This window comes from Electrophorus electricus, chromosome 17 (genome assembly GCF_013358815.1).
Source record: "Electrophorus electricus isolate fEleEle1 chromosome 17, fEleEle1.pri, whole genome shotgun sequence".
In the NCBI taxonomy this organism is placed as follows: domain Eukaryota; kingdom Metazoa; phylum Chordata; class Actinopteri; order Gymnotiformes; family Gymnotidae; genus Electrophorus; species Electrophorus electricus.
This window is the reverse complement of record NC_049551.1, coordinates 8,544,104-8,571,104: the sequence shown is the minus strand read 5'-3', so window position 1 is coordinate 8,571,104 and position 27,001 is coordinate 8,544,104. Positions and strand designations below refer to the sequence as shown.

The following is a 27,001-nucleotide window of genomic DNA, read 5'->3' as shown; positions in this document are numbered from 1 at the left end:
CCGTACCTGGGTCTCAGGGTCCTCGGCACCTAGGCTGGCTGCCCCCAGCTTGACCACGTCAGCCAGTTTGGTGATGGTGTTGACAGAAGACTGTGCAGCCTGGGCCAGCTTCTCCTGACTGGCTCCAGCCCCGGACACCAGGAGCTTGGTGTCCTCCACCAGAACCTTGGCTGTCTTCAGGATATTCTCCCTGGGAAGGAGGAGAACCAAAACAAAATCACAACAATTAACATCAAAAGGAAAGTGATGAATTCTTGCATGAGCCCCGTCTGGAAAGGATTAGTTTAATTTGTCAAAGTCCAATACTCTGAGTAATTAAAAAAATTGAAATGATTTTTGTGTCATTTTTTTTTTTTTAAACAAGCTATTTGATTTTCTTTTATTACAAGACAAAATATTACTGTTCTTTGTCTTATGTTCTCATCATCACATCTAGAATCATTAATCACATGGTATACGATTGTAGGCATGTTTCAGACTGTGTTTTAGGTCAGTGCAGGAGCCCAGCGGCGTTGGAAACCTGTGGTCAGCGAAGGTCTCTGCGTTCTCCCGGTTCAGCGTGCCCGCGGTGGCAAACATGATGGTGGTATCGAGGTCGGCGATGATGCCAGCCACAGCACTGGCAGCCGTGATGCAGGCCTGGGTGCCACGGTTACCAGCCTGCAGTGCTGCCAACACGTGAGACACCTGAATGAAGGTAAGAAAGTGTCACTGATTTGAAGCAGGGCCATTCTGACCACATTCTCCATGCAGGGATGAGCAACAAAGACAAATGCGTAAATAAATGACATTGTCAATCTTTTTCATTCTGAGAGGGAGTGTGGCCTACTTTCTCGGAGACTTTGCGGGCACTGTCGATAAGCTCCTTTTTGGTGAATGAGTCATTAGGGCTGCACTGCAGAGCTCCAGCCTTGGTGACGAGCCCAGTGCAACAGTAGCCCAGCTCTGTCACCTGCTTCTTAATGTGCGAGCCAATCTGCACGAGCCGAGGATGAAAGACCATCAATCGATTGATCAATTGCACAAATCCTCATATGCGGTTTGTACCGCTTCACACGGTAGCAAGTCAAACTCATCAATTAACGATGGGAGAGGGCAACTGGGGCCAGACGCCGTTGCCAGGTTACCTCGTCGCTTTCCGCGGTGATGGCGGCTAATTTGGCCTCAGATGCCAGGTCCCCGAACTCGGTGGTGAGCTGATTGGCGAGGCCGCCCAGCTCGTCTGGGTTGGTGTTCGATTTGGTGACCTGGTGACACAGTGTAGTAATATCAGAAACCTTTTCAGAGTCATATGAAGATAACAGGACCTTTCACTCCTGTAGAACACACCAAACCTGCTGAACTCCCAAATACAGTTTATAAAATGTTTAAAATGTCAGACATTTAGCCACAGTGGTTTGTGCTAAACCTGCCCAAAGAAATAATCGTGTCTCCTCCAAAAGTCTACCGAGCAATTCCCAAACATCACGCACCATTTCCTGCACGGTGACGGCAATGGCCTTGGCCGTCTTCACCATGGTGGTCTGGTAGTCCACGAAGGTGCCCTCTGGCTCCGCCGCAGGGTCCTCCATCTTGTTGATGGCCTGGGTGATGGAGTTGACCATGCCGCCCACAGCGCCCGCTGCGCTGGCAGCCTCGGCCAGCGTGCCGCCCAGGTCGTCCACCGCCTCCTTCATCATCTGCACGGCCTCCTCCAGTGCCTCCTGGGTGTGGGCAGCCTGGTGGGGTGGCAATAGAGAGAACCTGAACGTTAAGAGCCCAACTGCTATAACTGATCACACCGGCCGAAGCAGAACCACAGTAACTGTAGGGTTTACTCGTTGGTGTGAAGATGAACAGGGTTCAGATGCATCAGACTGTAAGAACAGTCCAGCTCTGATGTATAGAAAAAGCATGGCGCCCAAAACAAGTACCGGAGTCTCTCCTCTGTATCAGCAGCTCTGTAGCTCTGTACACTGTGAGGTACATTACCCAAGAACAAAACAATTTAAATGAACAAATGACAGGTTTATTTTTCAGGGAGACTCAAGAGAGTGATGGATCTTCTAGAGTTGAAAAGGAATACAAATAAAATGAATAAAACTGTAATAATCACCTTCGGGTTGCCACCAGCTTCTTTGGCTGTGTAGAGCATCTGCAGAGCCGACTCTGCCAGAGTCTTAGTCTGGTCCAGGACGCTCATCTGCTGCTGGCTGTTCAGGATTTTTGAGGCCGTGCCGATGGCGGCCATGATGAGCGGTTCAAAGTAGCTCGCCATCTGAGACACCTGCGTGGCCGGGCAAAACCAGGAGAGAAACTGAACAGCTGCATGGTACCAACATACAGAAACCGCTGCAGTCCGAGTATCTGTGCTTAAAGGGAGGAGGGTAGCCACAGCTCAGGACTCTCAGTGCAAGCTGAGAAGCAGAGAGCGCTTTCCATCTGCAGGAAGGCCGGTACCTTGTGTCCCAGCTGGGAGGCATCAGAGCGGGCGGAGACGGCCACCGGGTCGATCAGGTTGCTGATCTCCTGCACCGAGGCTGCCATCTGCTCATGCAGAGCCTGCAGCAAACAAGAGCACACCACAACTTCAACAGCAGTAGTTTTGGGATTTCAGTAATACTCGCTTCACTTCCAGTTTGAAGGAATGCTGAGTGCATTTGTTGCTCTTTCTCTTTAACTGGTTTCTTTATGTTTTCCCCTCCTCCCCTGCATTTTTAGCCTTGTCCTTTTTTTTTTATATTTCCGCTAGCGGTTTTAATTGCCTTTGGATTATTTATGTCCTTGGTTTGGTGAGAAACTTACCACCCTCTTGTTTTGGATATCCTCCACTGCCTACCTACCTGAGCCCTCGCCCATGTTCCAGCACCTCTTTTGATTTCATCTGTGATGAGTGAGCTTCTACTCTCTTGCTAAGCTGTAATTGCCAGTCTGCTGGTGTGTAGATTGCTTAGTTGCTTCCATGCACTCAAATTGGCCTGGTAGGTGCAGGAAAAAGTGTCTGGATAATGGGGCTTGGTTTGGCACATGGTGCTTCAACATTTTTCAACTGTTTGCAGATTTTGCCTTTGGCTCTAGCATTAATAAATGATAATGATGATGATGCTTGGCTCTGGACTGCCACCCCCAAAACATTCATTTTGTAGTCATTCTGGATTAATTAGGCAGATTACCTATTCTACAGAAGAACTTCAGAGTTTGAACTTTCACACCATTCTGGACTCTGCTGCTCATTGGCTCTCTGAGCTATGCTGTGAAATTAGCCTTGTTCTGCATGTTCACCGGTCTGCACTGCTCAGAATGGTTGTTTTATCAGAGAGTAATGGTCTGCTTATACTGACCTCATCTCTCCATCCTGCTGTGATATTACTGGGTGATTTTAACACATGTTGATACTAGCTATTCCTAGTCTACTGAATTCACGTCTGTTCTGGATTGTGTCAACCTCACACAGCATGTAAATTGTCCTAAACATTCCTGCATACACTGAACTTATTGTGTTCTACAGGCATCATGAATGTTAGTGATTCTGGTTCTGTTAGGCTGTAATCACAATATTAAGACTATTAATCCTCATTAATTAATTCTCCAAGCTTCACCTCTTTCTGATTTTCCTTTACAATCGTGTTCTAATGTCATGGTCTTGTAATATAATGATGCCTTTTCTAAAATAATAGTTAATTATTATGCCCTTGTAAAATGAATGCATGAATATGAATGCACGCACACACACACACACACGCGTGTGCTTTCGCCTCTTCTGTTATGCAGTTGTAATAGGCCAACAACTGTTACGCAGTTGTGTGTGTGTGTGTGTGTGTACGTGCACGCAGGGCTGAAACTCACTTCATGGGAGATGTCGTCGCGGGGCGTGAGCTGCTGGCTAATGGCAGCGAGAGAGGCCTGGTCCACCTCACGGATGCAGTTACTGAGTACCTCGATGGCCTCGTCACACTCCCTCTGGCCCGGGGCCTTATCTCTGTCAGAGTTCCAAAGAGAACAAAACCTCAGCACCCAACTATGGCAGTAGTGACCACAAGTTCATGCAACAGTGGTCATCCATCAGCTAGAGGTGACTACCAGAGGTGGGTGGTAACGCACTACATTTACTTAAGTACCTTTTTGAAGCAATTGCACTTTTAAGAATTGTTTTAAAAGAGAGCACTTTATACTCTCACTTGAGTACATTTGCGAAGTCAAAAATCTACTCCGTGATATTCATCAACCTTCCTTATGTTGCATTTTAAAACTTAAAAAAAACAAACCCAAAAAACAAAAAATTTTCTACGTTTCGGCACAAAGAACAAGCACATTTTCCGGCATGGGACTCAAATGACATTTATGAAAAGTAGTTCATAACACATCCTTTTCTTTAAGAATCACATATCTGTGTGTGAAATCAGTGTGCTCTCATAATGCTCTCTTAATTGATATGAAAGTGAAATCTGGTGATGTCAAAGATATTCTAAGAAAAAATGGCTAGTTACCTACGTAGCTATAAACTACAAGCAGCAGAAAAATAAATGCAGCAGCTAAACTGAACTGATGTGCAGGAATGCATTCTCCATTTTGATGCATATTTTCAAAATGATAAAGATTATGCAGATTTTAAGGCTATAAAAATTAAGGTTTGTTATTGGTTTGTTTTATACATTGATATTTCTTTCGACCACATATGGGCGAAGTAGTTATCTAGACAATGGATATCTAGCTAGCCTGCCGGGCTGACTAATTGCAATGTAGATACAATTAAATATAATATGCTTAGTAAGTGACCTTGAGCAACAACTCTGAACCCAGAGGTGGGTAGAGTAGCCAAAAACTGTACTCAAGTAAAAGTACTCTTACTTTAAAACAATAATTACTCAAGTGGTCATTTAAATTATTACTTAAGTAAAAGTAAGAAAGTATCTGTTAAAAAGTCTACTCAAGTAGCGAGTTACTTAATTGGAACTCATTTAATAACACAAGGTAACAAAAGTGTGTGTGTGTGTGTGTGTGTGTGTGTGTGTGTGTGTGTGTGTGTGTGTGTGTGTGTCAAACTAAAATATGAGGTCCTCATTTCTTTTTTGCACTGAATTCAAATCTGTTTTAAAGCTGTTTCTCTCAGGCATGATTTTTAAGTAAATTTTATATTAAATATATGTTCCTTATTCATAAATAAGGCTGGTATTAAAATATATATAATCTTGAACATCCATCTTAAGTGTCCAGTAATAGTTTGCCAACATGAAGGGTTCCACCTTCCTTGGTACTGATTTTCCATAGGCCTGCTAACGATATATGAGCTTAATTGGTTGACAGCTAAAAGCACTTTGGAAAATGTCTGCTAAATACCATACATGTAGATGTAAATATAATGGAATTAAAAAAAAACAAAAAACAAAAAAACCACACATGGTTGATGGAGAAGTTCTGAAAACATGCAAAAATACCTTTATAAGCCATTTTTCTTTGTTCTGGGTTTTTGTCCTACTTAGTTAAATGTGCCTACTTTTCAGTGAAAGGTATATAGTTCATATAGATTTGGAGTTAAAAGTCTCTTAACTGTGCAAAAAGGCAAATAACTTTGTCCAACTTGATTCCCATCCACGTAGACTGTTATTTGTTATTAAGACATGAATTCACTGTCTGCATACTAGCAGCATCACCACTGTTCCTCCAGACGGACTCACGTGCGCACCTCATGTTGGTGATGAGTTTCTTGATGGAGTCGGACACAGTCCTGGAGTGGCCGGCTAGCACCGACCACTTGGGCGGGTCTTTGGGGTTGACGGCAAGCGAGCGGGCCGTCTGGATCATCCCCGTGGAGCTCTCCAGCATGGTCTTAGCTGCGGCCACGATGGGCTCCATGGCAGCCAGGCCCTGCCATGCAAACGCACACACGAACGTCAGTACAGTGGGCTGCCAGTGTAATGGACAGCATCATTAGCCTGAAATCAGGCTGAGCCCTGGTCTGGAAATCCAATCTAAGGTTACATTGGGTAGGTAAAGCATTACTCATCAAACAGCTGCCATGTTTGCATGGCAAATGGGTTCGTGTTATGACTTGTGAGACGCTTTACTACTTGTCCATTGGGGTTCATCAGTTCAGCTGAGGGGTAGGAATTTCTGGCATTTAAATTCTGAGGCACGAATTGGTGCGAAACGTCTTGGCTGGAGAGGATGGATGGTGCTGCAGCTGGACTCAGACAGCCTCCTCTTTTCTATCCAAGGTTTGTATACTGTTGCCCTTGAAAGGTGTGTGCTGCGTTATCAACTATTTACAGTGCTGTCACACCATCTTTTCCTCTGGCAGTTTCATACCAATTCACACCTCAGAATTTCAACCGTCACGGGGCCTTACTGAGGTCCATGCTGTCGCAGGTATGAATCATCCACAGAGATTTAAATGGTTTGGGAACTTCCCTCCACTCTGCTTAACTGCTGAAGGCCCCTGCTAAAGGTCTTTAAGATTAACCGAGCTCAGACCTTCTACGGCCACACGCCAACAGCAGCGTCCACTGGCCTCCAAGCCAAAACGAAGTCAAAAACAAACAGTGATGAAGCGAAGCTCACGGCAACTCGGCAGCACCCGAAGCAGGCACGTGGATGGCACTGGGAAAGCTCCGCCTCACGTACCTCTGGACTGATCTGCGCGGGCATGCTGGCGAACTCCGGGTTGGAGGCGAAGGCGGTGAGGTTGTCCACGGCCTCGATCAGCGGCCCAGTGGCCGCCTTGCACTTCTGCCTGTTCTCCTGGTTGAAGGCTCCATCCAGGGCCTAGGCAAAGGCAGTCGGAGCCCTTACACTTTTACACTACCCCAGTTACATGAACCCCATCCACCACACACGAGGACATGTTCCATACCTTGAAACGAGGACAAGCTAATGCACAGGAACAAAGCTCACAACAAGACCAATTAAATGCTTTGCATGCACATCAGGAAGACCCCCCACCCCCCAAATACAGGTCATTTATGCGAGTGGCACAATCTCCCCAAATACAGACAGTACAAAGAATCTGGACCAGTTCCCACGGGCCCAGCAGAGTTTCATCTCTCACTGATCATTTGATCTTCACAGCCAGGGCAGAGTTTGGAGCAAGCACTAACCTTGATGGACTTGACGAGGTTGGCGGTGCTGTTGGCCACTTCTTTGGCGCTCTGGACAAACTGACGCTTAGCAACAGGGTTGGCTGTCTTGGAGGAGGCCAGACGGCAGGCATTGCAGAGGGCAGAGGTGTGCTTGGCGACAATGGTGGCAGCAGATAGGACCTTGGGAGACAAAAAGGCATGTTGGAAAGAGCCGACGATTGGATTCTTCATCATGGATAACGTTCATTGAGGATTGGGTCTTAGCAAAGCCTAAAACAGCGGTTCTTTGAATCAATTTCAGTTCATAGTTTCTTAAAAGTTACTTTACCAATAAACAAACAATGGAGGCCAAAGTACTTTACAATTACTATAACAGGCTAGCGTCAATTCATAAGTTAATAATCAAGCACTTAGTAGAGTCAGACAGGTTGGAAGAGGGAAAACATTTCTTCATTGTGCAATGCCAGGGCCCTCCAGGTATGGGAGAGAAGCACACTGCATTAGTCTGGCTTGGCTGGTTCTGACACTCACATCAGACTTGCACATTGAAGCTTCCAGCTTGTAATCGCTGTTCAGAATCTCTGTGCTATAATATATAAATGAGGCTTGGGTCAGGGGTCATTTCAAGATTTGGTTCCAAATTGGTTTGCATGATTAGGTGTCAACAAATACATGGATCATGCAGAAGGACAGCCCTACTATCCTTGCTTCTCAGGACAGCATGTAGAGAGAGGAACATAACCCCAGTCTGCACTTTCATGTAGCTCGGGGTCCGTACTTGGGACTGGGTACAGGCTGGGTCCACCAGGTTCTGGCAGGCCATCTGAATGGACTGTTTGGCTTTGGCAAACTGAGCCGGGTCCACGAGGCCCTTCTGCCCTGCGTGGCTGTTCGGGTCGGAGACAGCCACCAGATACGCACCCTGCAAAAGAGAGCGAGAGAGGAACAAATCAGTCAGTCAACTTAGATGTTTTCAATCTGGGTTAGCATAGTCCCGGATGTCTTAATTATAACTCTAAGTAGGATGTTATGGAAGACTATTTATGATGAAGTAAGTGTAATGTTGATGAACTTTTAACTACAATTTGACAAACAGCGTCTCTGTGGCTCTGTAGGAAGCAGAGGTTCTGTGAAAGCTTTAAATAAGTGCCTGTTAAGCCTCACTTCTGCAGCACCCTGAACACCAAAGCCTCATCAATCAGTTCAAGTTCTCTCACCATCTGCTCTGGCAACAATCCCTATGGCACTCACACTCACACACACACACACACACACACACACACACACACACACACACACACACACACACACGCGTGAGCACAAGCACATACATGGAAGCACACACTCGCTCACACACGAACACTTGTTTCGCACTAGAAATTTCCTCTGTACTGTACAACTACCAATCATGTTCTAATGAAGGTGTGGGATGCTGAGACACAGAGGCCTGCTGAAAGCTTTCAGAGCAGCCCCGGGAGAGAGAGCATTAAACATGACTCACCGTCTTCCATTAAACCCATTACAAAGGAAGACCAAAACGTAGAAAAACCCATTTCTTTTTTTCTTTGAAAGAAAGCAAATACACACAACTGTTCAGTAGCTGCCACCCGTCAGTGGAGGAAGTACAATACAAAAGGCGGAAAGAAACAAGGGCTACAGCCATTAAAAAAATGAAACACAAGAACTGCTGTGTGAACAGCCAGAGAGAAAGAGAGAAATAGGTGGAGAGTGAGGAAAGGGGGTGTGTAGAGGTAGAGAGGCAGTGGGGGTCTGAGGGGGCTCATTTGATCTGCTCCCATAGCGCCAGATGTTTCAGCCTCTGGGAGACGTGTACTCTTTACTTCATTTCAAGTCTTATTAGGTTGATGAAGTGAGGTGGAAGTAAAAAACACACACACACACACACACACACACACACACACACACACACACACACACACACACACACACACACACACACACACACACACACACACACACACACACACACTTACCTGGGCAGCAGCTTCAGTAAGGCCACACAAAGCTTTAGAGGCTGAACCGACAGCGTCTCCAAACTCCGGCAGGTTACTGTTCTTCGCATTGTGCGAGATGCCGGCCATAGCCTCACCCAAAACCTGCACACCACACCACACAGCAAAGAGTCATCCACACAGCAGGACTACCACACCAAACAGCACAGGTATGCAGGAAGGAGTGTAAACATATGCACCTTGGAGTTCTCCATCACACTGTCTATGCAGTCAAAGTAGCCCAGGTCATTCACTGCCTCAGTCGGGTTCTCTAGCATGCCCCGCACCGTCTACACACACACACACACACACACACACACACACACACACACACACACACACACACAGTCAAAAAGTTCATATCAGTGCACATAGAAGTAAATAAAAATTAAATGCAAAACTTTTTTAAAATGATTTAAAATATGTGTAGTGAGATTCAACACTAACGGATGTACACTTTGGGGTAATGGACAGATGAAATATTTACTGAGCTCCTCATTTTAAAAGATGAGGCCATTCGTTCATGCAAGCACAGTGTGCTAAAGGCAAATGCTAAGCAACAAGTAACGGGAAACACCACCACATCAGTTCCTGCTGTTCAGCCAAAATTGGCATCACCCGTGATGCAACACCACGCTGAAAATTTGAGTTGTTCTGCTTCGTAAAAGTAAAACTACTGAGCGCAGACCATTCGATAGCAAAAATCACTGCGTTTTTGGAATGGTGAGTAATTTGTAGCAGCTGACTGCATTCAGAACCACCTGACTGACTCACCCATAGAAACTGTTGAGAGAGCGCGAAAGACACACAGAGAGAAAGAGAGAGAGAAAGACATGAAAGAAAAGTGGAATGAGAGGAGTACCTCGAGCTCCCTGAGCGCGTTGTCACACTCCTTCTGTCCCGGGGCTTGCTGGGTGCACATGGTGATCAGCTGATTGATGCTGTCAGTCACGGCACTTTGAAAGGTGAGAGAGAGAGAGAGAGAGACGCGAGATAAGCATCCAAGCAGGGAGGCGGGAGAGGGAGTGAGAGAGAGCGCGCGGGAGACAGAGATACACCAGAGAAGCTGAGAAATCCAGTCCGCCCACCCGTGTTACCACGCACCAGCCTCTGTCTCTGTCTCTGTCTCTGCACCGCTCTCACTCGCATGCTAGCTCTGTGAAATCGGACAGCATAGCTCCGAGTGGCAGGATTTGAGTTCAGCAGCCCTGGCTGAGAAAGGGCTGTCTTGGATACACACACACACAATTCTGTATGTGTATGAGAGAGCAATTGAGATGAACAAGGCACAGCTCATGCAGCCATTAGTTATTATATAACTACTCCCATTTCTGCTCAAATGTGCAAAATGAACAACGCAGGACTTATGTAAGGTATGCTGATATAAGAGGACAGTGTGTGCGAGCACATGTGCGTTTGTGCTTGTGTGAGCACCCAAGTGCACGTGCACTTGAAAGTGTGTGTGTGTGTGTGTGTGTGTGTGTGTGTGTGTGTGTGTGTGTCATATATATATATATATAAAATGTGTGTGTGCACACGGGCACTCCCAATTGTGTGTGCTCGCGTGCACATGTGCACTCGCAATTGCGTGTGTGTGTCTGTGTGTGTGTGGTGTGTGTGTGGTGTGTGTATGGGCATGTGCGTGTGAGTGGGAGCATGCCGAATGCCAGTGTCAGTTGTACACAGCAAAAGTTATTGTGCAACCCTTCCCACATAGTATAAACAATGCAAATAATGCAGAAAACAGATCAGCACCCTCCTAATGTGCCAACAGACCATTACGACAATCAAAAAACCTACAATTACTTAAATGGTAGTGGGTATGCCATGTTAGACGGTGGTGAGATGAACAGAAGTCATATGGCATCCCTTTCTGGTTTGGCACTGGAGTCTGCTTCCACTACATGCAGCCAGACACGGCTGTACACGAGAGCCAATAAGGAACAACTTTAAGACCATTGCTTGACCTGCAACAATTTGTTATTTGACATCCTACAGAGTTAGGCCAAGTTAGGTGGATAATGACAAAACAAATCTCTTTTTAGCATTTTTACACTAATTTCAGCCCGACGCCCGCCCCCCCCCCCAAAAAAAACCCAAAACAGCCAGTGAAGCCTGTGGAAGAGCTTCCTATTGGTCTGCCTGGTGACTGAGCATGACTGCCTGCTACCAGAGAGCAGAGAGACATGAAAGTGACGGAGGTGACCAGAGAGGAGGATCTCACCGGGCCGCCGCAGCAAGCTGGTTCTTTAGGTTAGGGGAGTTGGGGTCAGTGGACAGGGCCTTGGCTGCCAGGAGCAGCTTGCTGGACGACATGGAGATGGTCTTCAGGTTGGTGACCACCTGAGTCTGGTCCTCCTTAGACTACACAGAGAGGTCATCAGTTAGCACTGCCAGGAGCATCCATATTCCAGTTCATGTAATTTATAAATAATTACTTTCTTACTTAAAATACAAAATAAATTAATTTTAATCATAATTATATATTTTTAAAAAAAATAAATAAATAAAAATACAAAAAAAACCCACAAACTCTTAGCAAAACTGCCAAATTCTATATTAATACTGCAGACATCAATCAACCTTTCATCCAGTTACCTGTGATTGGCCAGCCATGTCCACTCCAGCCTCCAGGAACCGGCTAAAGTCCTGGCCAAACTTGCCCGAGGCCTTGGCCAGGTCCTGCGTGGTGCCACGCGACGCCTGCACCAGCTCGTTGGCCGACTGGTTGAGGCCGGCGGCCGCCTGGTTCAGGCTTGACTGGGCCTCCTGGAAGCTCTTCCCACTAGGCGGGAACTGGGCGGAGCAGAGGGAGCGCGGTAGCAATGTTATGGCCATGACAGAGTGACTGACAATAAGGACGATAAGTTATTAGATTATAATAAGTTATAAGAGCTGATTGAGAGCTGCTAACATCGAGTAGGTGGTGGGGAGGGGCTTAATGTCTTTACCATGGTGTTAAATGAATGTGTTTGTTATGACTGCCAGTCCTGTACAGTTTTTGTAACACTTGTATTTTTTCTCCCACCAGAAATCACATGGTAACAGGCTGGCTTTGTAGAGAAAAATAACATTCAGAAATAAAATGAAAGGGAAAACAGGGAAAGCCAAATCATTACTTAAAATGCCTGTGTATATCTAAGAGTTTAACACAAATTCATTAGTGGTCAACATTTCATCATTTCAGGTAAGATATACTTCCATTAGTTAGCTGCATTAGCCTCATAGCTCCAGTGGAAAACTAAACAAACAAAGATAAGACATCAAACAGTTCTCAGCTGATCGCCCATGTCTGGTGCAAGTGGCAATCTGTATAAAATCACCGAACCATTCCTTTAAGATGGAGTGTTGCTCACCTGGTCAGAGAGGAGCTTCTTGCTGGCCTCTCCCACCGTCCTGATGGCATTGTCCACATCCCTCTGTCCAGGGAGGCAGTTAACACTGCGGTTCAGGGCCTGGGACACAGCCTTGGCCACCTGATAAAACACAGGCACATGCATATGCATGCACCCACACACCCACATGCACAGATGCACACAAGCACGCACCCACACACACCACCAATTATCCTCAGCAGCACAGTGACAACTCCTGCAGGAACTGTAATCATAGACTCCCTGATCAGACAGCACTTAACTTTCCAAACAAATGAGAGCTCAGACTTAAAAGATAGGCAACAAGGGAGGCCTCGTTACAAAATGTAAAGTGGCACGGTGGGAAAGCAGAGCGTCTGACCTGGGCCAGCCGCTGTTGGCTGTCTGGGTCACCGGGTTTGCCGACGGCCCGCTTAGTCTCCTCGATGAGGTTGGCCGACTTGTCCATGACATCGCTGGCACAGTCCAGCATGGCGGCGCGCGCCTGGGGATCCTCCGTGGTGGCGGCCACGCCGCGGGAGGCCGAGGCCAGTGAGCGCAGCGCCTGGGCCACATCCCTCGCCGCCAGCCCTGTGCAGGATGGAGAGCCCACATGCCTTACGAAACCCACTCAGCTGACCCCAAATCAGATGTCATGGGTTCCTTGTTAAGGATGTAAACAATAAAGGCTTTGCTAAGATCAGCTATAAAGAACCTAAGATGATTGGCTTCAATGCTAAATCACTACAAGCAGGGGGTGCTATAGGACACTATAGGAAGTCTCACTCATCTGAAAGTCGAAGAGGAGCTGTAGCACAGTAAAAGTCCAAAACGCTAACACCTGCAGAGGTTACTTCATTGGCTTTGCAAGGCTACACCCAGAGGATGAGCAGAACTAGAGGCATGTTGGAAAAAGAGTTGCAGTTTTACCAGTGTAGTTTTCACTGCCCTGTGTGGCTTCACTCAGCAGCTGGGCAATAGCTGAGCTCACGGCCTTGGTGTTGGAGCCCAGGTCCTGAGAGCATTTCCCCAACTAACACACACACACACACAGAGTCAGAAAGTTCTAAGCCTACACACCTAAAAGTTCCAATATGCAATATGCTTCAATACGCAATAGTTTTAAATGGTGTGTCATAAGTGTGTAAAATACTTGGTCATTAACTTGACAGGCGCAGCTGTATAATGTACAGAAATAGACTGCGGAACAATGACAGTCATGCAAGCACATGTGCCAAAACAAAAAAAAAATAAAAAGCTCAACCATGAGCTGCAAACTGCTACCAAATACGGTAATGCTGCGGAAAAAAGGAAAAACCTCTTTCAAACAAAATCCTGATCAGGCCCCCATAACACAGCAAAAATAAGTCAGCCTGTAACCACCACAGTTAAATACAGCTACAGTTCTGCGTATCGTTAGCACGTGGAAAGACACCAGTCTGAACACAATGGCTACAAGTGTGTGTGAATCAGCGCATTCTTGTCCCGTCCCCCCCCCCCCCCCCCCCCTCACACACACACACACACACACACACACACACACACACACACACACACACACACACACCCACACCACTGGGCTGAAGCAGACCGGGTCTCCAGTGGGAAGGGACAGGTCATGACCTTTTGTTCCGATCAATGAAGCATTTTTACTCTCCTTGTTTGAGCAGACTAAATTTCCTAATGTTGGGTGCAATTGTGAGGGGCAGTGGCTGTATATCGGAGCCCAGTGTGGCGCACATCCCTGCAGCTCTGTTGCTGGAGGCATGAGGAACAAAAGCACTCGCTTTCTGCACTTTATGGGAACTACTCACCGAGTGGAAATTCACCAACGGCTGTGAGCGCGCAAAGACACCCCCATATACCCACACATTCTCACACAGCGCATGTTGTGGTTGCTCATGTGACAGGAAGTCTGAGAATGTGTGAGTGTATGAGAGAGATGAGAACTGCAACATGTAGTTGGTACATTACAGACATCAGTGTAGCAGTGAGAAACAGTGGAGAAATGAATCACTCATTTTCCTTTTTTTCCTCATCAATTTATTACAAGGTAGATAAATATACCTTTTTGATCCTATAAACACACATCCATACATTCACACAGAGACACTCCTAAATATAACACAAATATACCACACAGATTGGGGCAAACTCACAGTTTCTCCAGGAAGAGGTCTGAGTCTTCCTTCAGCAGCTGAGGCTTTTGCTTCCTGGATGTCCCTCTCGAGCCCCCGTACCACACTCAGGGCATTATCAATCTCCAGAGGACCACACGCCTCCTGGGCCTGGAGGATGAAGTAACAAAAGGGAGAGTGAGAGAGAGCGATAGAGAGAGAGAGTGCGCGAGAGAGCAAACAAACAAAGAGAGAGAGAGAGAGCAAAGAGACGGAGACTAATGAAATCAAAAGCTGAACATAAACGATTGCATTCTTTAGGCAATTCCAGACAGAGAGCCATTTATTAAAGGCAGATGGATGAATACACGTGTGCAATTTAAGAGAGACACTTCTTCTCATACCTTCTGAGCAGCGGTGCGGAGCTCAGCCAAAGCGTTGGCCAAGTTCTTGGCACACTGGCTCAGTTGCATGGCAGATGCCTGGTCACTGATGGTGGGCACTGTAGCCTTGGCTGCAGTCACCATCTTGGCTCCGGGCTGAGGTTGGGGAAAACAGACATCATGAGGCAAAATGTCTCCCTTCACCCTTAGCTTTGCAAAAATGAACAAACAAAACACGCCCCTCCCCACCCCATGGGGCTTTAGGGACTAAGAACGTGCGAGAACCTGGAAGAAGTTCTGGCTGGCTCCGATGAGCGCGAGCTGGGCACTGGGACTGTCGGGCTGCGCCTGACTGCCTCGCACTCCTTGCACCAGCTGAGGGATCTGGTCTGCCACCACCTGTCAACCAAGCGCAGCTTGTGTCAGAAGTCCGCAGTGGAAGTACAGGCAACATGAAACATGTTCCGAGTACATGCTAGTGGTCAGAGCATACATTCAGCAGGGGTGTAGTGACAAACATTTTAGAGTCTGAATGCACTGAAAAGAGTGAAATGCTAACATAAAAAAACCCCAAAACATATACTTTTAGATACTCTTAGACAAAAAACTGCCTGGATTTTACTAAACAAATAAGTAAGAGCCTCCCATTGGATAATTATTGTATGGGTGATTATGTTTCAGCTGGCAACAAGTTATTTAACGCTAACTGATGCAGTGAGTAGCTTCTCATTTTTAAACAGCCATGTCAAAAGATACATCCTGTGGTCCTGGAAAAGATGTTAATCTATTTCAGAAAGGTCAAATTATTGGCATGCATCAAGCAGAGAAAACACGCACAATGCGAAGGGAACTCAAGCGATTGGGACTAAACAGCTGTGTAGCCTTAAGAAAACCACTTGACAGTGAGGCTAACCGGCAAAAACGGCTTCAATTTGCTAGGGAGCTTAAAGATTGGACTGTGGAGCAATGGAAGAAGGTCATGTGGTCTGATGAGTCCAGATTTACCCTGTTCCAGAGTGATGGGCGTATCAGGGTAAGAAGAGAGGCGGCTGAAGTGATGCACCTATCATGCCTAGTGCCTACCGTACAAGTCTGTGGGGCCAGTGCTATGATCTGGGGTTGCTGCAGTTGGTCAGGTCTAGGTTCAGCAACATTAGGTGCCCAAAGAATGAGGTCAGCTGACTACCTGAATATACCGAATGGAATTTTTCTTCCATATTCCAAGATAACAATGCCAGGATTCATCGGGCTCAAATTGTGAAAGAGTGGTTCACGGAGCATGAGACATCATTTTCACACATGGATTGGCCACCACAGAGTCCAGACCTGAACCCCATTGAGAATCTTTGGGATGTGCTGGAGAAGACTTTGCACAGTGGTCCAAATCTCCCATCATCAATACAAGATCTTGGGGAAAAATGAATGCAACGCTGAACAGAAATAAATGTGACATTGCAGAAGCTTGTGGAAACAATGCCACAGCGAAAGCATACTGTAATCAAAGCTAAAGGCGGACCGACGAAATATTAAGCGCGTGACACCTTTTTTTTTTTTTTTGGCCAGGCATTGTATAATAACAGACAAAGATGTAACCAGAAAAGGCCAGGAAGTCATGTTACATCAGAGATGTTGCCTTTTTTATTTACCCGTTCCATATTTACATGCTTTACATTGCATGTGCTGCTTGAACAAGGGTAGTGGCTTGTCCTTGACATGACCCTATTCAAACAGGAAGTGTGTGGTTACCATGGAACCTACCTTGCAGCTCTGTACGAGCTGCTGCTGAGCGGCCGGGTTCTTATTGGACGAAGCGGCATGCTGAGCGGCGGCTATGGTCTGAGTGGCGGCAGCGGCAGCCTGCTTGGCAGCGTTCTGGAGGAAGTAGAGCAGGTTGATCGATGAGGGATTACCAGTGGAAACCGTGCATCAGGGACATGGCGGTGCTGTGCTACGGTCACATTCACGTGCTGAGATGAAAGAGGAGAACCTCACGATACTCTGGTCAAAAACAGAAGCTCCCAGCCATATACAGCCAAACGCAGAAAAGGACCAGAAAAAAAAGACCCATAACACTCATGCCTTCATTTGAGCTCGTTAGTCCTGTTAATTTAGTCAACATCGTTTGATTTTATTCTTAAGTTTCATTTCTGTCTACTTTTTTTTTTTTTTTTTTTAATAATCCTATTTATTCATTTTAGGAGTAAAAGTTGGTTCTGTGAAGTAGAGAGTAGGTTAAACCTGCTGTAGACCAAACTGACATCTGTGTAACAAAGTTTTGGTGCGATTTACAGTCTGGTCTAGGTGTTGGACCAAGTAAAGGCTACGAAAACACTGCTTCCATGGCGTTTCAGGAGAAAATGCCACTTCCTCATGCGAGAATTAGAAGTGCTAGCTACATTCTCCAAACCAGCCCCACCCTGAGAGTTCAGCAGCATGTTCTCCTCAACAGCCACCTGAGTGTTCTCAGCACGCTGGGCCAAAACACGAGCTTCTCAGCCTTTCCCTTTCACGCACTGCTCTGCAGAAACGGGTTGAAACAAGGCCACAGAGGCAGTCGGGATGACTGCAGCTTGCGTGAGTCTTGCTAGGCAGACAGCCGTCTCTCAGACACGTCAAGATCAGTTGCAGCGAAGTCTGCGGCCTGAAGCCACAAATACACCAGCCCTCTGAAGACGTGGTGGTTATCTGATTCTTGGCAGCTAAAGTTGAGGAAACAAGCCCCAGAGCCTCGAATTCATGGACTCATACCAGCTGTTCTCAACTGAAGGTTTGGAGAGAAAAACAAACAAAAAACCCCAACCCAAACTCATCTGTCTTTTTCATGAAATTGGAAATTGCAGGAGTGTAATCACAGTTTAGACACATGTTGCTATTTTTTCAAAAGCCCAACATGTTCTATTGGAATTTGATGGTGAGCAGCTGGTGTGGCGCGTGTACATGTGTCTCTGCTCACCTCCAGCTTGTTGACCAGGCGCTTTTTGATGGCGTTCTGCGCGGCGGCGTTGGTGGCCATGCGCAGGCCCTCGGCCGCCTCACGCAGCTTCTGCTGCTGCTCCTCACTGTCCGGGTTAGCGGCGGCGCCCTGGGAGCGCACACACACACACACACACACACACACACACACACACACACACACACACACACACACACACACTAATTCCAGCTGAACCCTGCCTCTTTGCATCATCATCCACAGCCTTCCCCTCCACTAGCCACTAATCTCTCTTAGTAATGCTCAACAATATTGTACTTGAGTTGCTCTCATTGACTGAGCTTTCCTCTGCCTGCCTCTCGGCTGTTGGGAGAGGGCCAGCCGAGCCAAAGCCCCGCCCCTGTGACTCTTAACGCCTCAGAGGCGGTGTCTGTATCTGGAGTCACACACCTTGGCGGCCTCCACCATCCGGGCAGTGGCGTCGGCCAGGAGCTTGGCGGCCGAAAGCAGCTTGCGCGAGTTCTCCAGGTCCGTCTCACCCTCAGCATCTGCCTTGATGGCGTTGACCAGGTCGGAGGTAGCCTGAGCCAGGATCCGCGCCTGCCGCACCATCTCGCCTATGCACGCACACACGCACGCACGCACACACAGGCAGAGAGCAAGAGAGTGGAAAAGAAACAGATCAATCTGTAAAGGCCCAACAACATAATATAGTCGCTTCCACCTAAAAGGACATTTTCACCGAATGGCCGTTATCCAGACTAATTCTTCCCTTTCCTCATACCTGCATCTCCCATGGAGCTGAAGATGTTCTCCGTCACGTCCAAGATGCGGTCAGTGGCCTCGCCGTGGCGTCCGATTGGCTGCATACCGCTGGCATACTGCTTAATATGCTGCAGGAGCTCATTAAGAGCCTGAGTGACACCTGTTGCGGCCACGCCCACTTGCTTCAGCAGCTGCTCATCATTGGTGGCCCCCTGCGACGCCTCCACGCAGCCCTCCACTGACTTGGCCACAAGCTTCCCTGCCTCGATCAGCTGTTCCTGACACACCGGCGAGCTGATGGTAGGAGCCACCACCTGACGCATACAGACAGACAAGCACACGCAGACAGACACACAAGGCTTGCTCAGTGGTTCAGACTGAGGGATTCAGACCTGTTAATGCCATAATGAGGTTTGCTTGCAGGAGACTGAACTGTGAAACAGGAACGGTACAGCTGCCCTCTGCCTCTGGCTTCAGAGCGTTGTGTGTGTGTGTGTGTGTGTGTGTGTGTGTGTGTGTTCGTTCTCACCCGCGTGCATGCCACCAGCTGGGAGGTGGAGAGGGCACACTGTGTGGCAGCAGCGATCACACGGTTCTGCTGGGCCAAGTCATCCGTCTTCTGGGCCACGTTCTTGGCCTTCAGCACGAGGGCAGCCGCGGCATTGGCCACCGCCTTGGCCAGCTTCATCAGCATGTCCTGCAGAGCACGTGTGCATGCCCACCCATGCACACACACACACATACACACAAATACATGCATGCCCACCCACCCCCACACACACGCATGCCCACCCCCACACACACCCACACACACACCCACACACACAGGCTTAGACATTGCCAGAGTGTTCCATCACCCACCAATATCACAGTTTAGATCTGAGTGGAATTTAAATATTTTTTCTGATTGAAGTGTTAGTCCAAAGTTCACAGTTTGTCACGTTAGTTTCTAATTCACTTGTGAATTACAATTGTGTTTCAGTATATCCCACATATTCTCTTTGTCCCTCTGACAAACTAAAAAAAAAATCACCAAGAGTCACACAGATTGTTCATGGAATGACAGGCAGCTTCAAAAGAAAGAGGTGGTGAGCTCTATATCGAGCTGCTGAGAACATCTTGGTGAGGCTCAACGAAAACGAGACACACACACACACACACACACACACACACACACACACACACACACACACACACACACACACACACACACACACACACACACACACACACACACGTGTCCGTAGCACGAGCCTGACTGACAGGGCAGTGCGGTACACTCTCTGGATTCTTTCCACAGGGGAGACCGACCGCTAGCACACTGCCCGAGTTGGTGTGTGATAGGCTTACTGGACCCAGCAGAGAGACATCCAACAGGTAGCTGGAGCTGGAACCACCAACCTCCCCACCAAAGGGAGAGGAAGAGCAGTTTGTGGTTTTGCTCAAGATCCCCCTCATAAATCACATCTGCTAAGTGCCCGATAACCCTTACAATTACAGAAAGGTTTTAATAAAACTTTAACAAAAGCATCTTCACAAAAAGGGATTGGCAATTTGGCAATGTGCTACACAAGCCTGAAAAACAAAGGCACTAGGCAACTATAAGAACTAATGAATTCCTACTGAGGTTTGCGGGAGGGGTGGAGCGAGCAAGCCAGATGCTCTAAAGCCCAGACCAACGAGTGACCAATCCGACTCGGACGCGAACTGCCACGGCAAAAGGTCAGCGGGATCCAGCCCTGCGTCGTAGCCAAAGATCACTGTAAGTGGCTGCCGGACCCCCTGGGTGTTTCTGAGAATTCCTCAAGCATTTCCAACACTTATTTGCGTCATCTGTGACTGAAGGCCTTTCAGGCCACAGGAAGCAGGAAGGGTGGCGCAGGAGAGCAGCGGCTTACACACGTGGTTCTACGGTGCACGCAGGTCTGTAGGACCGGAGAACCAGGCGCCACGGAATCCTAGTCGTGACGCTGGAGAGAGGAATCCAGCTCTGGCTTTACAGGGTTCATGCAATGCTAACTCTGAATAAGACTAACCGAAGGCGCATTTACCGAATTACCTGAGACCAAAAAGCTGCTGCTATCTTCTGCAGAGTGCTATGGAAGTAGAAGAGGTGCATTGTGCTCATTTAATTGTTATGTATAAGGACGGCATTACATACGAACATGAACAATTAGACCCCCCCACCAGAGGTTTTCACCCAAGTGTTACGTAGAGAAGGGTGCATTATATATTGATCAAGTCAAAAACATAACTCCACTAAAAATCTATTTCCTGGTTTTGCAATTAAAACCTCATCATCTGGTTGAAAGTTGATGCCATTTCATTGGAAAACAAGAAAATAGGCATTCTCTCATTTTTGAGTGGAGTTATGTACCAATGACTCTTAACTAAGATTAAATAAGATCTGCAATTCAAGTATCAAAATGAAATCAGGAAAGCATTGGCATGATTGGCTGATGAAATTAACTGCTCTTGGTTCTGCTCTGTTACCATCGTTTGACTATAAAGGTGAATCCGCCAGGTGTGTCTGAATGATCGTCTGCCCGAGGGCTGGTTGAGGCCACAAAGAGAAGGCAGGTTAAATATACTCAGTTAAGTCTGAGGCTCATGTTCTTTTAATCTGCTGCAAGAGAGGGTGTGTGTGTGTGTGTGTGTGTACACATGTGTACACACATGCGTGTATACAGCTGGCCCACCTGGAAATGTGGATCAGCGTCACTCTCTCCAATCTGCTGCAGCAGCTCTCCGCTGGCCTGGCCCACGTTACCTGCAGCTTGCAGGAGGTTCTGACGAGGCTGTTAAGGACACACACAATCATGTTTAGAATACATGACAGAATATACGAACAGACAATGTAGTTAACAGTGTAGTATTTAACTTTTATTTAACAATTTCTTTTTGGATTCAGAAATTTCTCACTGACTCTCTTGAAAATGCACACCATGCATGAACAACCCCGTGTGCGTTTGTATGTACGAGTGTCGGTGTGTAACCTCGGTGCTGGCGGGCTGAGCCGTCTTCAGCATGTCGGACACGGCGCAGGCCAGGTTGCGTGCGGCGCCCAGGAGCTGCTGCCCATTGCCGCCCTCGTCTTCCATAAGCGCAGCCAACAGCTTCACGCCCCTCGACATCTCCGTCAGGTTGGAGGAGATGGTGGTCACAGCGCAGCCCACCGCCGTGTAGTCTGTCTCCGCCGGGTCCCCTGCGAGGCCGAGCCAAAGTGAGCCCCCAGACCCGCGCCACCGCCCTACTTAGCCAACGCTGCTGCGCCCAGTTCCTAACACGTGGAGTGCCACTATAAACCCGAGTGCAGTCCACATTAGATTTATCTCTTAACGAGGTCAGCTGCAGCCTTAAAACTCCGCTCGTCACCAGAGGGGATATACTGCTTCACCTCTGCATCCGTTGAGCTTCAGTTTCACTAACCAACACGAATAAAATAAAACTACTAGCAGCAGGAGCCGTCACTGTTACTATGTGACGGCGACTGTGCCTGCTTGAGCCCTCACCTGCAGTGAGGTTGACCATAGAGGCCGTTCCTGCAGTGATGGCGTCCACCTGGGAGTGGATCTCATGCTTGGACTCGTCCATCTTGTTCTTCCTCCAGGCTTGAGAAGCCTAACGAAGGGGCAGACACACGCGTATGCGGACGAACCCACGGACAGACAGGTGGGAGGGGGACATGAAAATTACTGCCCAACGCCCCTGCACGCAAATAGGCCTACACGGGCATGTCCACTATGACTCACTGCATCAGTGCCCAGGGGTGGTAGGGTGTCGAACTCGTCCAGAGAGGCCTGGGCAGCCTGTACTGCCTGCATGCTGGAGTTGATGGTGCCCGTCAGAGCCTGCTGGGCTGAGGTCTGCAAAAGGAGACAAAATGTGCAGATGTTATATTACCTATGTGTATAATACATAGGTTATACAAGGATGCTTCTTCTTTCTTACATTTTTATTCTACTAATGACCACCTTCATATTGATTAGTATGTATGCTCTAGTTCTTGCCTGTGTAACCCTTTGTTGAATAACCTTTGGGCATGAAATATGCCTTACAAACTTGCCTTGCTTATACAGAAACATACATAAGCGAACTCATCCAATTCAGGGCCTGACATGACATCAAGAGCAAGTGTGTGGAAGTGAAAGTGTGAGTGTGTGGAAGCGAAAGTGTGAGCAGGCATTCGGCTGTATGGGCGAGCAAAGGCTGCGGAGCCTGAGACTCTGCTTCCAATCCACAAATGCCACGCCAGAGTCGCTAACGAGCCGAGTCGGCGGTTTTCCTGGCTTCATGGCTGGGGCGCATGCATTACACTTTGGTATGCACAACGCTCCACCCCGTGTGCTTGGCGGACTGGGAAACCGCCGGCGGGTGCTCACCAGAGGGGGCATGTGCCCAGTGTGCATCTGGCCACTGGTGATCTGCTGCTTGGCCTGGGGCATGGAGCCCATATGGAAGCTCTCCGGACCCCCTGCGCCCGAGCGCATGATGGCCGGCAGGGCCACAGAGCCCGTCTCTACCTTTCCCACCTTGTTGAACTGCTGCTGCAGCACTGTTGACCTGCGAGAAACACACACACAGCGTCAGCTGTGTTATATAGCTACCATGTGGGTTAAATTATGTAGAAGGTCCTGTATATGACATACACCAAGATGTAGTACATTCAGACAGCCATATGTATGGTGATAAAATACACGGAAGATACAGCAGAGGAAATCGATTTAAAAGGGAAAATGGCCTATGAGGGGAAATATTTCTTAAGAAAACCAAGGCAGGAGAATCAATCACTGCTTCACAGATGGTGGCCTAAAATGTACTTTCCAAAAGCATATTCACATTTGATCTACAGCTGCAAGAGAAACCTCTTTATTCGAATAACTAAGTTTACAGGTTTTCCAGATTTGCATATGGCTTTCTTCCACTGGCCCCTCTCCTCCTCGGAAGCATTATTCAGCCCTTAAGAGCATAATGAACTCGTCCGCACTTCAATTATATCAAACTCTGAAGAACTGTGTGAAAGCACATATGAAAACCTTCTACACATAGCAGTATGGAATATCTGGGCTCTTGAATGGGGCAGAGTTGAATCGATCTTTGTCAAGGAACATTCATTATAATGTTTTCCCATGCTTACTTTTTAGGTGAAACAGAGTCCTCCAGCATGGTTGACTCCTCGTCTCCTTCTAAGCCAAAGTGGTCTTTGCTCTTTTTCTGCGGAGAGTGAGGGTTCATGTGGTTAGAGGTTTGCCACGATACTTGGGACAAGAAAGAAGCACTTTGTTGTTATGCTGCCCGCCCCTTCGGATGTCAAGCATCAAGGTTTGTTGGGGAATTCCACCATATCCTGTGAACCAATGCAGGGTTGTTCCCAAAGACTTGTTGCACACCGAATGCAAACAAGACCATCAGTGAAAATTAACTGATAGGAAGAACACAGTGCTGCCAACAGCACTCCGTAGGAGAGATGCTGATGTACTAGAACTACTGCACAAATCAGTTCCTACAACAGTCTACACAAATCCATACAGAGACTGGTGTCTGGCTTCCTTCATCACAGAAAAAAAAGATTAATCTCCAATAAGGATCAAAAACCATTTCAAGCTCTGCAAAGCACATTTTTCAAATCACATATTTCATTTTACAAAGCACAGTGGTTATGCATGCTACCTTTTTGAGGATGATGTCAATGTACCCAGCAATCAGCTGTGCAATCTGCTCGCCTTCAGTTGTCTGGACAGAATAGTAGCCATCTTGATAATCACCAAAGTCCTAAGGAAGAGAGGCAGTGTTCACGTAACTGATCCCCTTTACATATGGGACACTAAAGCCCTTACAAGCACGTTCATTTACTAATTCAGCACAAACTGAATCCGAGTCCCATTCTGGGGCCTTTTTGTGTGTGATGGCTAACTGTTTTTATTGGAGTAACTCATCTGGAGCTGGTGATTTCGATCATCAAACTGGTGAGCTGCACAAATGGCAAGATGCACCATCAAAGCAATCATTAGGGTGCTACAACAGTTACTGAACCCAAGAAAACAAACAGTCAGACATCTTTTATAGGCCGAATAGCTGCACACCACAGCCTTAAGAGTCATTATCAGCTGATGAGTTTCAGTGGCTGCTCCTCATGATGCGACTCCCCTTATGAATGAATTGGTTTAAAACTAAACCAATTTCTTTCCCAGTTCTCAGTGCCTTGGTGATGTTCCAGGAAACAGTTGCCTGAATGTTTCCCCAGACATCTTAAAAATTAAAAAAATAAACACTGGCATGCACATCTAACCTATTTTTCCTGCATGGGCTGTAAGGGATCTGATAAATGAAATGGGACAGAGGACCTTAACAGGAACTGGAGTTTAAAGTATCAGGCATATTTATTAGAATAATCTTGTTTGTTATTGCTTTGAATATGCAGCCATATCTTAAGAATTCTTAGGAAACTAACTTCAAATGGCAGGCTTGGCAACTTAATGCTCCAAACTAAACTATAATCAACATATCTCAACCAAATTGCCAAAAATCACAAGATCTTAAGTAGTATTTGAGTCCTAGACATTAATATTAAATAGTTCCTTCTATTCTCAACTGATGGACCAGGGCTGTGCAGAGCTGTAATTAATGTGCCATAAGACCTAGAGAATCAGTGCTCAGCACAAGAATGCTACATACCTTGAATAAATATTTGATATTTCTCATATTTCAAAAATGATTCCTGCAATCAAAACCTTCAGAATTATGACCACAAAATACATGCACATTTAAAACAAGTTATCATCGAAACCTGAAAGTTCACTAGTGAAATTCAATAATGACAGAAATTTTTTTACACTGCAGTGAAGGTTTCCTATAGCTGACCAGGAGCGCTAGTCTCACCAGTGTGAAGCTCTTGGGTGAGGCGGCCCATCGCTTGATGTTGGTCAGGCTCCACTCCTGCATCACCTCCTTGGTCTTCTCATCCACTCTCATCACACTCTCCTTGGTGATGCCCAGTAGACGTGGAACCAGCTTGTTCTTGCCCTTCATCTTCTCCTGCGGCGGGGAGATACACTTGGCATGAGTGCCATCAGGCCAAGAACAGTATCCCTCTGGGGTTAACCAGCCATTCAGTGAGCTTTAAGCACACTGAATCAAGTTCACTGGGAGTTATGTCACAAGGAGGAATCTTTTACCTTTACCAAGAAGAAGGACACACCGTAGGTTTTGAGAGAGCGGGCCAGTTTGACGTAGCTGACTTTGGCCTCAATCTCAGTCATGTTTTGGCAGTTTTTGTGTGCCTGAGGAGCAGAAAGAAAACCCAGCTCAACAGCTGACACACATTAGATTAGTGTCCTTCTGCACAGTGGGAGCATTTTATGTCAGCCTGAACACTGATGCCCTTCAGCAGAGAGAAGCAAATGATGGCAGAATAAAACATACACACATCCAGATTGTAATCAGCGAGTGCACATTTTAGCCCCAGGCATTATCCCACGCTAATAATTTTTGTCCCTTCATACATGGTTTGCTATACAAATGGGCCATTAGAATAATGTGGAAGCATGGTTAGCGCAGAGAGAGAGAGAGAGAGAGAGAGAGAGAGAGAGAGAGAGAGAGAGAGAGAGAGAGAGAGAGAGAGAGAGAGAGAGAGAGAGAGAGAGAGAGCGAGAGAGAGAGAGCACAGCCACCACTGACAGCCAAATCCCAGCTGCTCATGCAGTGCTCGAGCCCAGAAGGACCTCTCTCCAAAAGCCTGCATCAATTTGTCAAGCTCCATCCCCTTACCTGGAAGATCTTTTTCTCGCCTTTGTTCTTGACATATTCCTTTGGCAGGAACTCCTTCAAGCTGGAAAGGGATGTGGAGAGGCGGGTTAACCCAAATATCTGAATTAGGACACCATTTCACAATTTGGTGAAGGCATTGGTCAGACTTCTAGACTGAGACTCAGCAATGCTATTTGTAATCCTATCCATTCAGAGAAATGTTAATACAAATTATGCAATAATTAAAATGACAAAGCTCACTCAAGGAATCCTGGCTTGTGTTTGGACTCGTTGTGGTCGCCAAACTGAATCTGGCACTGGTAACCGGCGAACTCACAGGCCTTGTCAAAGGACACAGGATGGGATCCGTTCAGAATGTCATCCCGAGCCTGAGTAAGGAACCAAGGAGCACAGTCAGTTAACACACCAGAACCCAGACTGCTGCCATTCAAGACCGCCACAACAGGTATGTCAAAACACAGAGCCTCACAGCAGACACACAAGACTAAAGAATATATAACTCCAAGGTATGCTCATGCCTGGACCAGCATTTTGGTCTCGGTGGTGGATAAAATAATCCAAATGACAAGGCAAGTGCATGAATTCTCCAAGCACTTTGAAAGAAGAAAACTGATTAA

General features: G+C 47.0%; 1 protein-coding gene across 7 annotated transcripts in view; it reads right to left on the bottom strand.

Annotated features, from left to right (window-relative positions):
• tln1 (talin 1) overlaps positions 1-27,001 on the bottom strand; it is a 62,761-nt gene that overhangs the window by 12,156 nt on the left and 23,604 nt on the right. For all 7 annotated transcript variants that reach the window (XM_035535862.1, XM_035535864.1, XM_035535861.1 and 4 more), the window contains 39 exons: positions 26,625-26,752; positions 26,385-26,445; positions 25,793-25,897; positions 25,497-25,652; positions 24,288-24,389; positions 23,755-23,831; positions 23,000-23,180; positions 22,370-22,483; positions 22,130-22,238; positions 21,614-21,822; positions 21,317-21,415; positions 19,147-19,314; positions 18,637-18,931; positions 18,303-18,469; positions 17,874-18,002; positions 16,679-16,792; positions 15,206-15,319; positions 14,942-15,076; positions 14,580-14,708; positions 13,351-13,453; positions 12,803-13,011; positions 12,424-12,543; positions 11,666-11,863; positions 11,292-11,431; positions 9,930-10,023; positions 9,268-9,357; positions 9,050-9,172; positions 7,834-7,977; positions 7,074-7,235; positions 6,601-6,741; positions 5,663-5,844; positions 3,826-3,958; positions 2,440-2,541; positions 2,096-2,266; positions 1,473-1,718; positions 1,128-1,247; positions 830-976; positions 521-687; positions 7-190 (listed from right to left, as the gene is read on the bottom strand). In XM_035535862.1, coding sequence (XP_035391755.1) covers positions 7-190; positions 521-687; positions 830-976; positions 1,128-1,247; positions 1,473-1,718; positions 2,096-2,266; positions 2,440-2,541; positions 3,826-3,958; positions 5,663-5,844; positions 6,601-6,741; positions 7,074-7,235; positions 7,834-7,977; positions 9,050-9,172; positions 9,268-9,357; positions 9,930-10,023; positions 11,292-11,431; positions 11,666-11,863; positions 12,424-12,543; positions 12,803-13,011; positions 13,351-13,453; positions 14,580-14,708; positions 14,942-15,076; positions 15,206-15,319; positions 16,679-16,792; positions 17,874-18,002; positions 18,303-18,469; positions 18,637-18,931; positions 19,147-19,314; positions 21,317-21,415; positions 21,614-21,822; positions 22,130-22,238; positions 22,370-22,483; positions 23,000-23,180; positions 23,755-23,831; positions 24,288-24,389; positions 25,497-25,652; positions 25,793-25,897; positions 26,385-26,445; positions 26,625-26,752 — 5,568 coding nt within the window. The remainder of the gene's footprint in view (positions 1-6; positions 191-520; positions 688-829; positions 977-1,127; positions 1,248-1,472; positions 1,719-2,095; positions 2,267-2,439; positions 2,542-3,825; positions 3,959-5,662; positions 5,845-6,600; positions 6,742-7,073; positions 7,236-7,833; positions 7,978-9,049; positions 9,173-9,267; positions 9,358-9,929; positions 10,024-11,291; positions 11,432-11,665; positions 11,864-12,423; positions 12,544-12,802; positions 13,012-13,350; positions 13,454-14,579; positions 14,709-14,941; positions 15,077-15,205; positions 15,320-16,678; positions 16,793-17,873; positions 18,003-18,302; positions 18,470-18,636; positions 18,932-19,146; positions 19,315-21,316; positions 21,416-21,613; positions 21,823-22,129; positions 22,239-22,369; positions 22,484-22,999; positions 23,181-23,754; positions 23,832-24,287; positions 24,390-25,496; positions 25,653-25,792; positions 25,898-26,384; positions 26,446-26,624; positions 26,753-27,001) is intronic.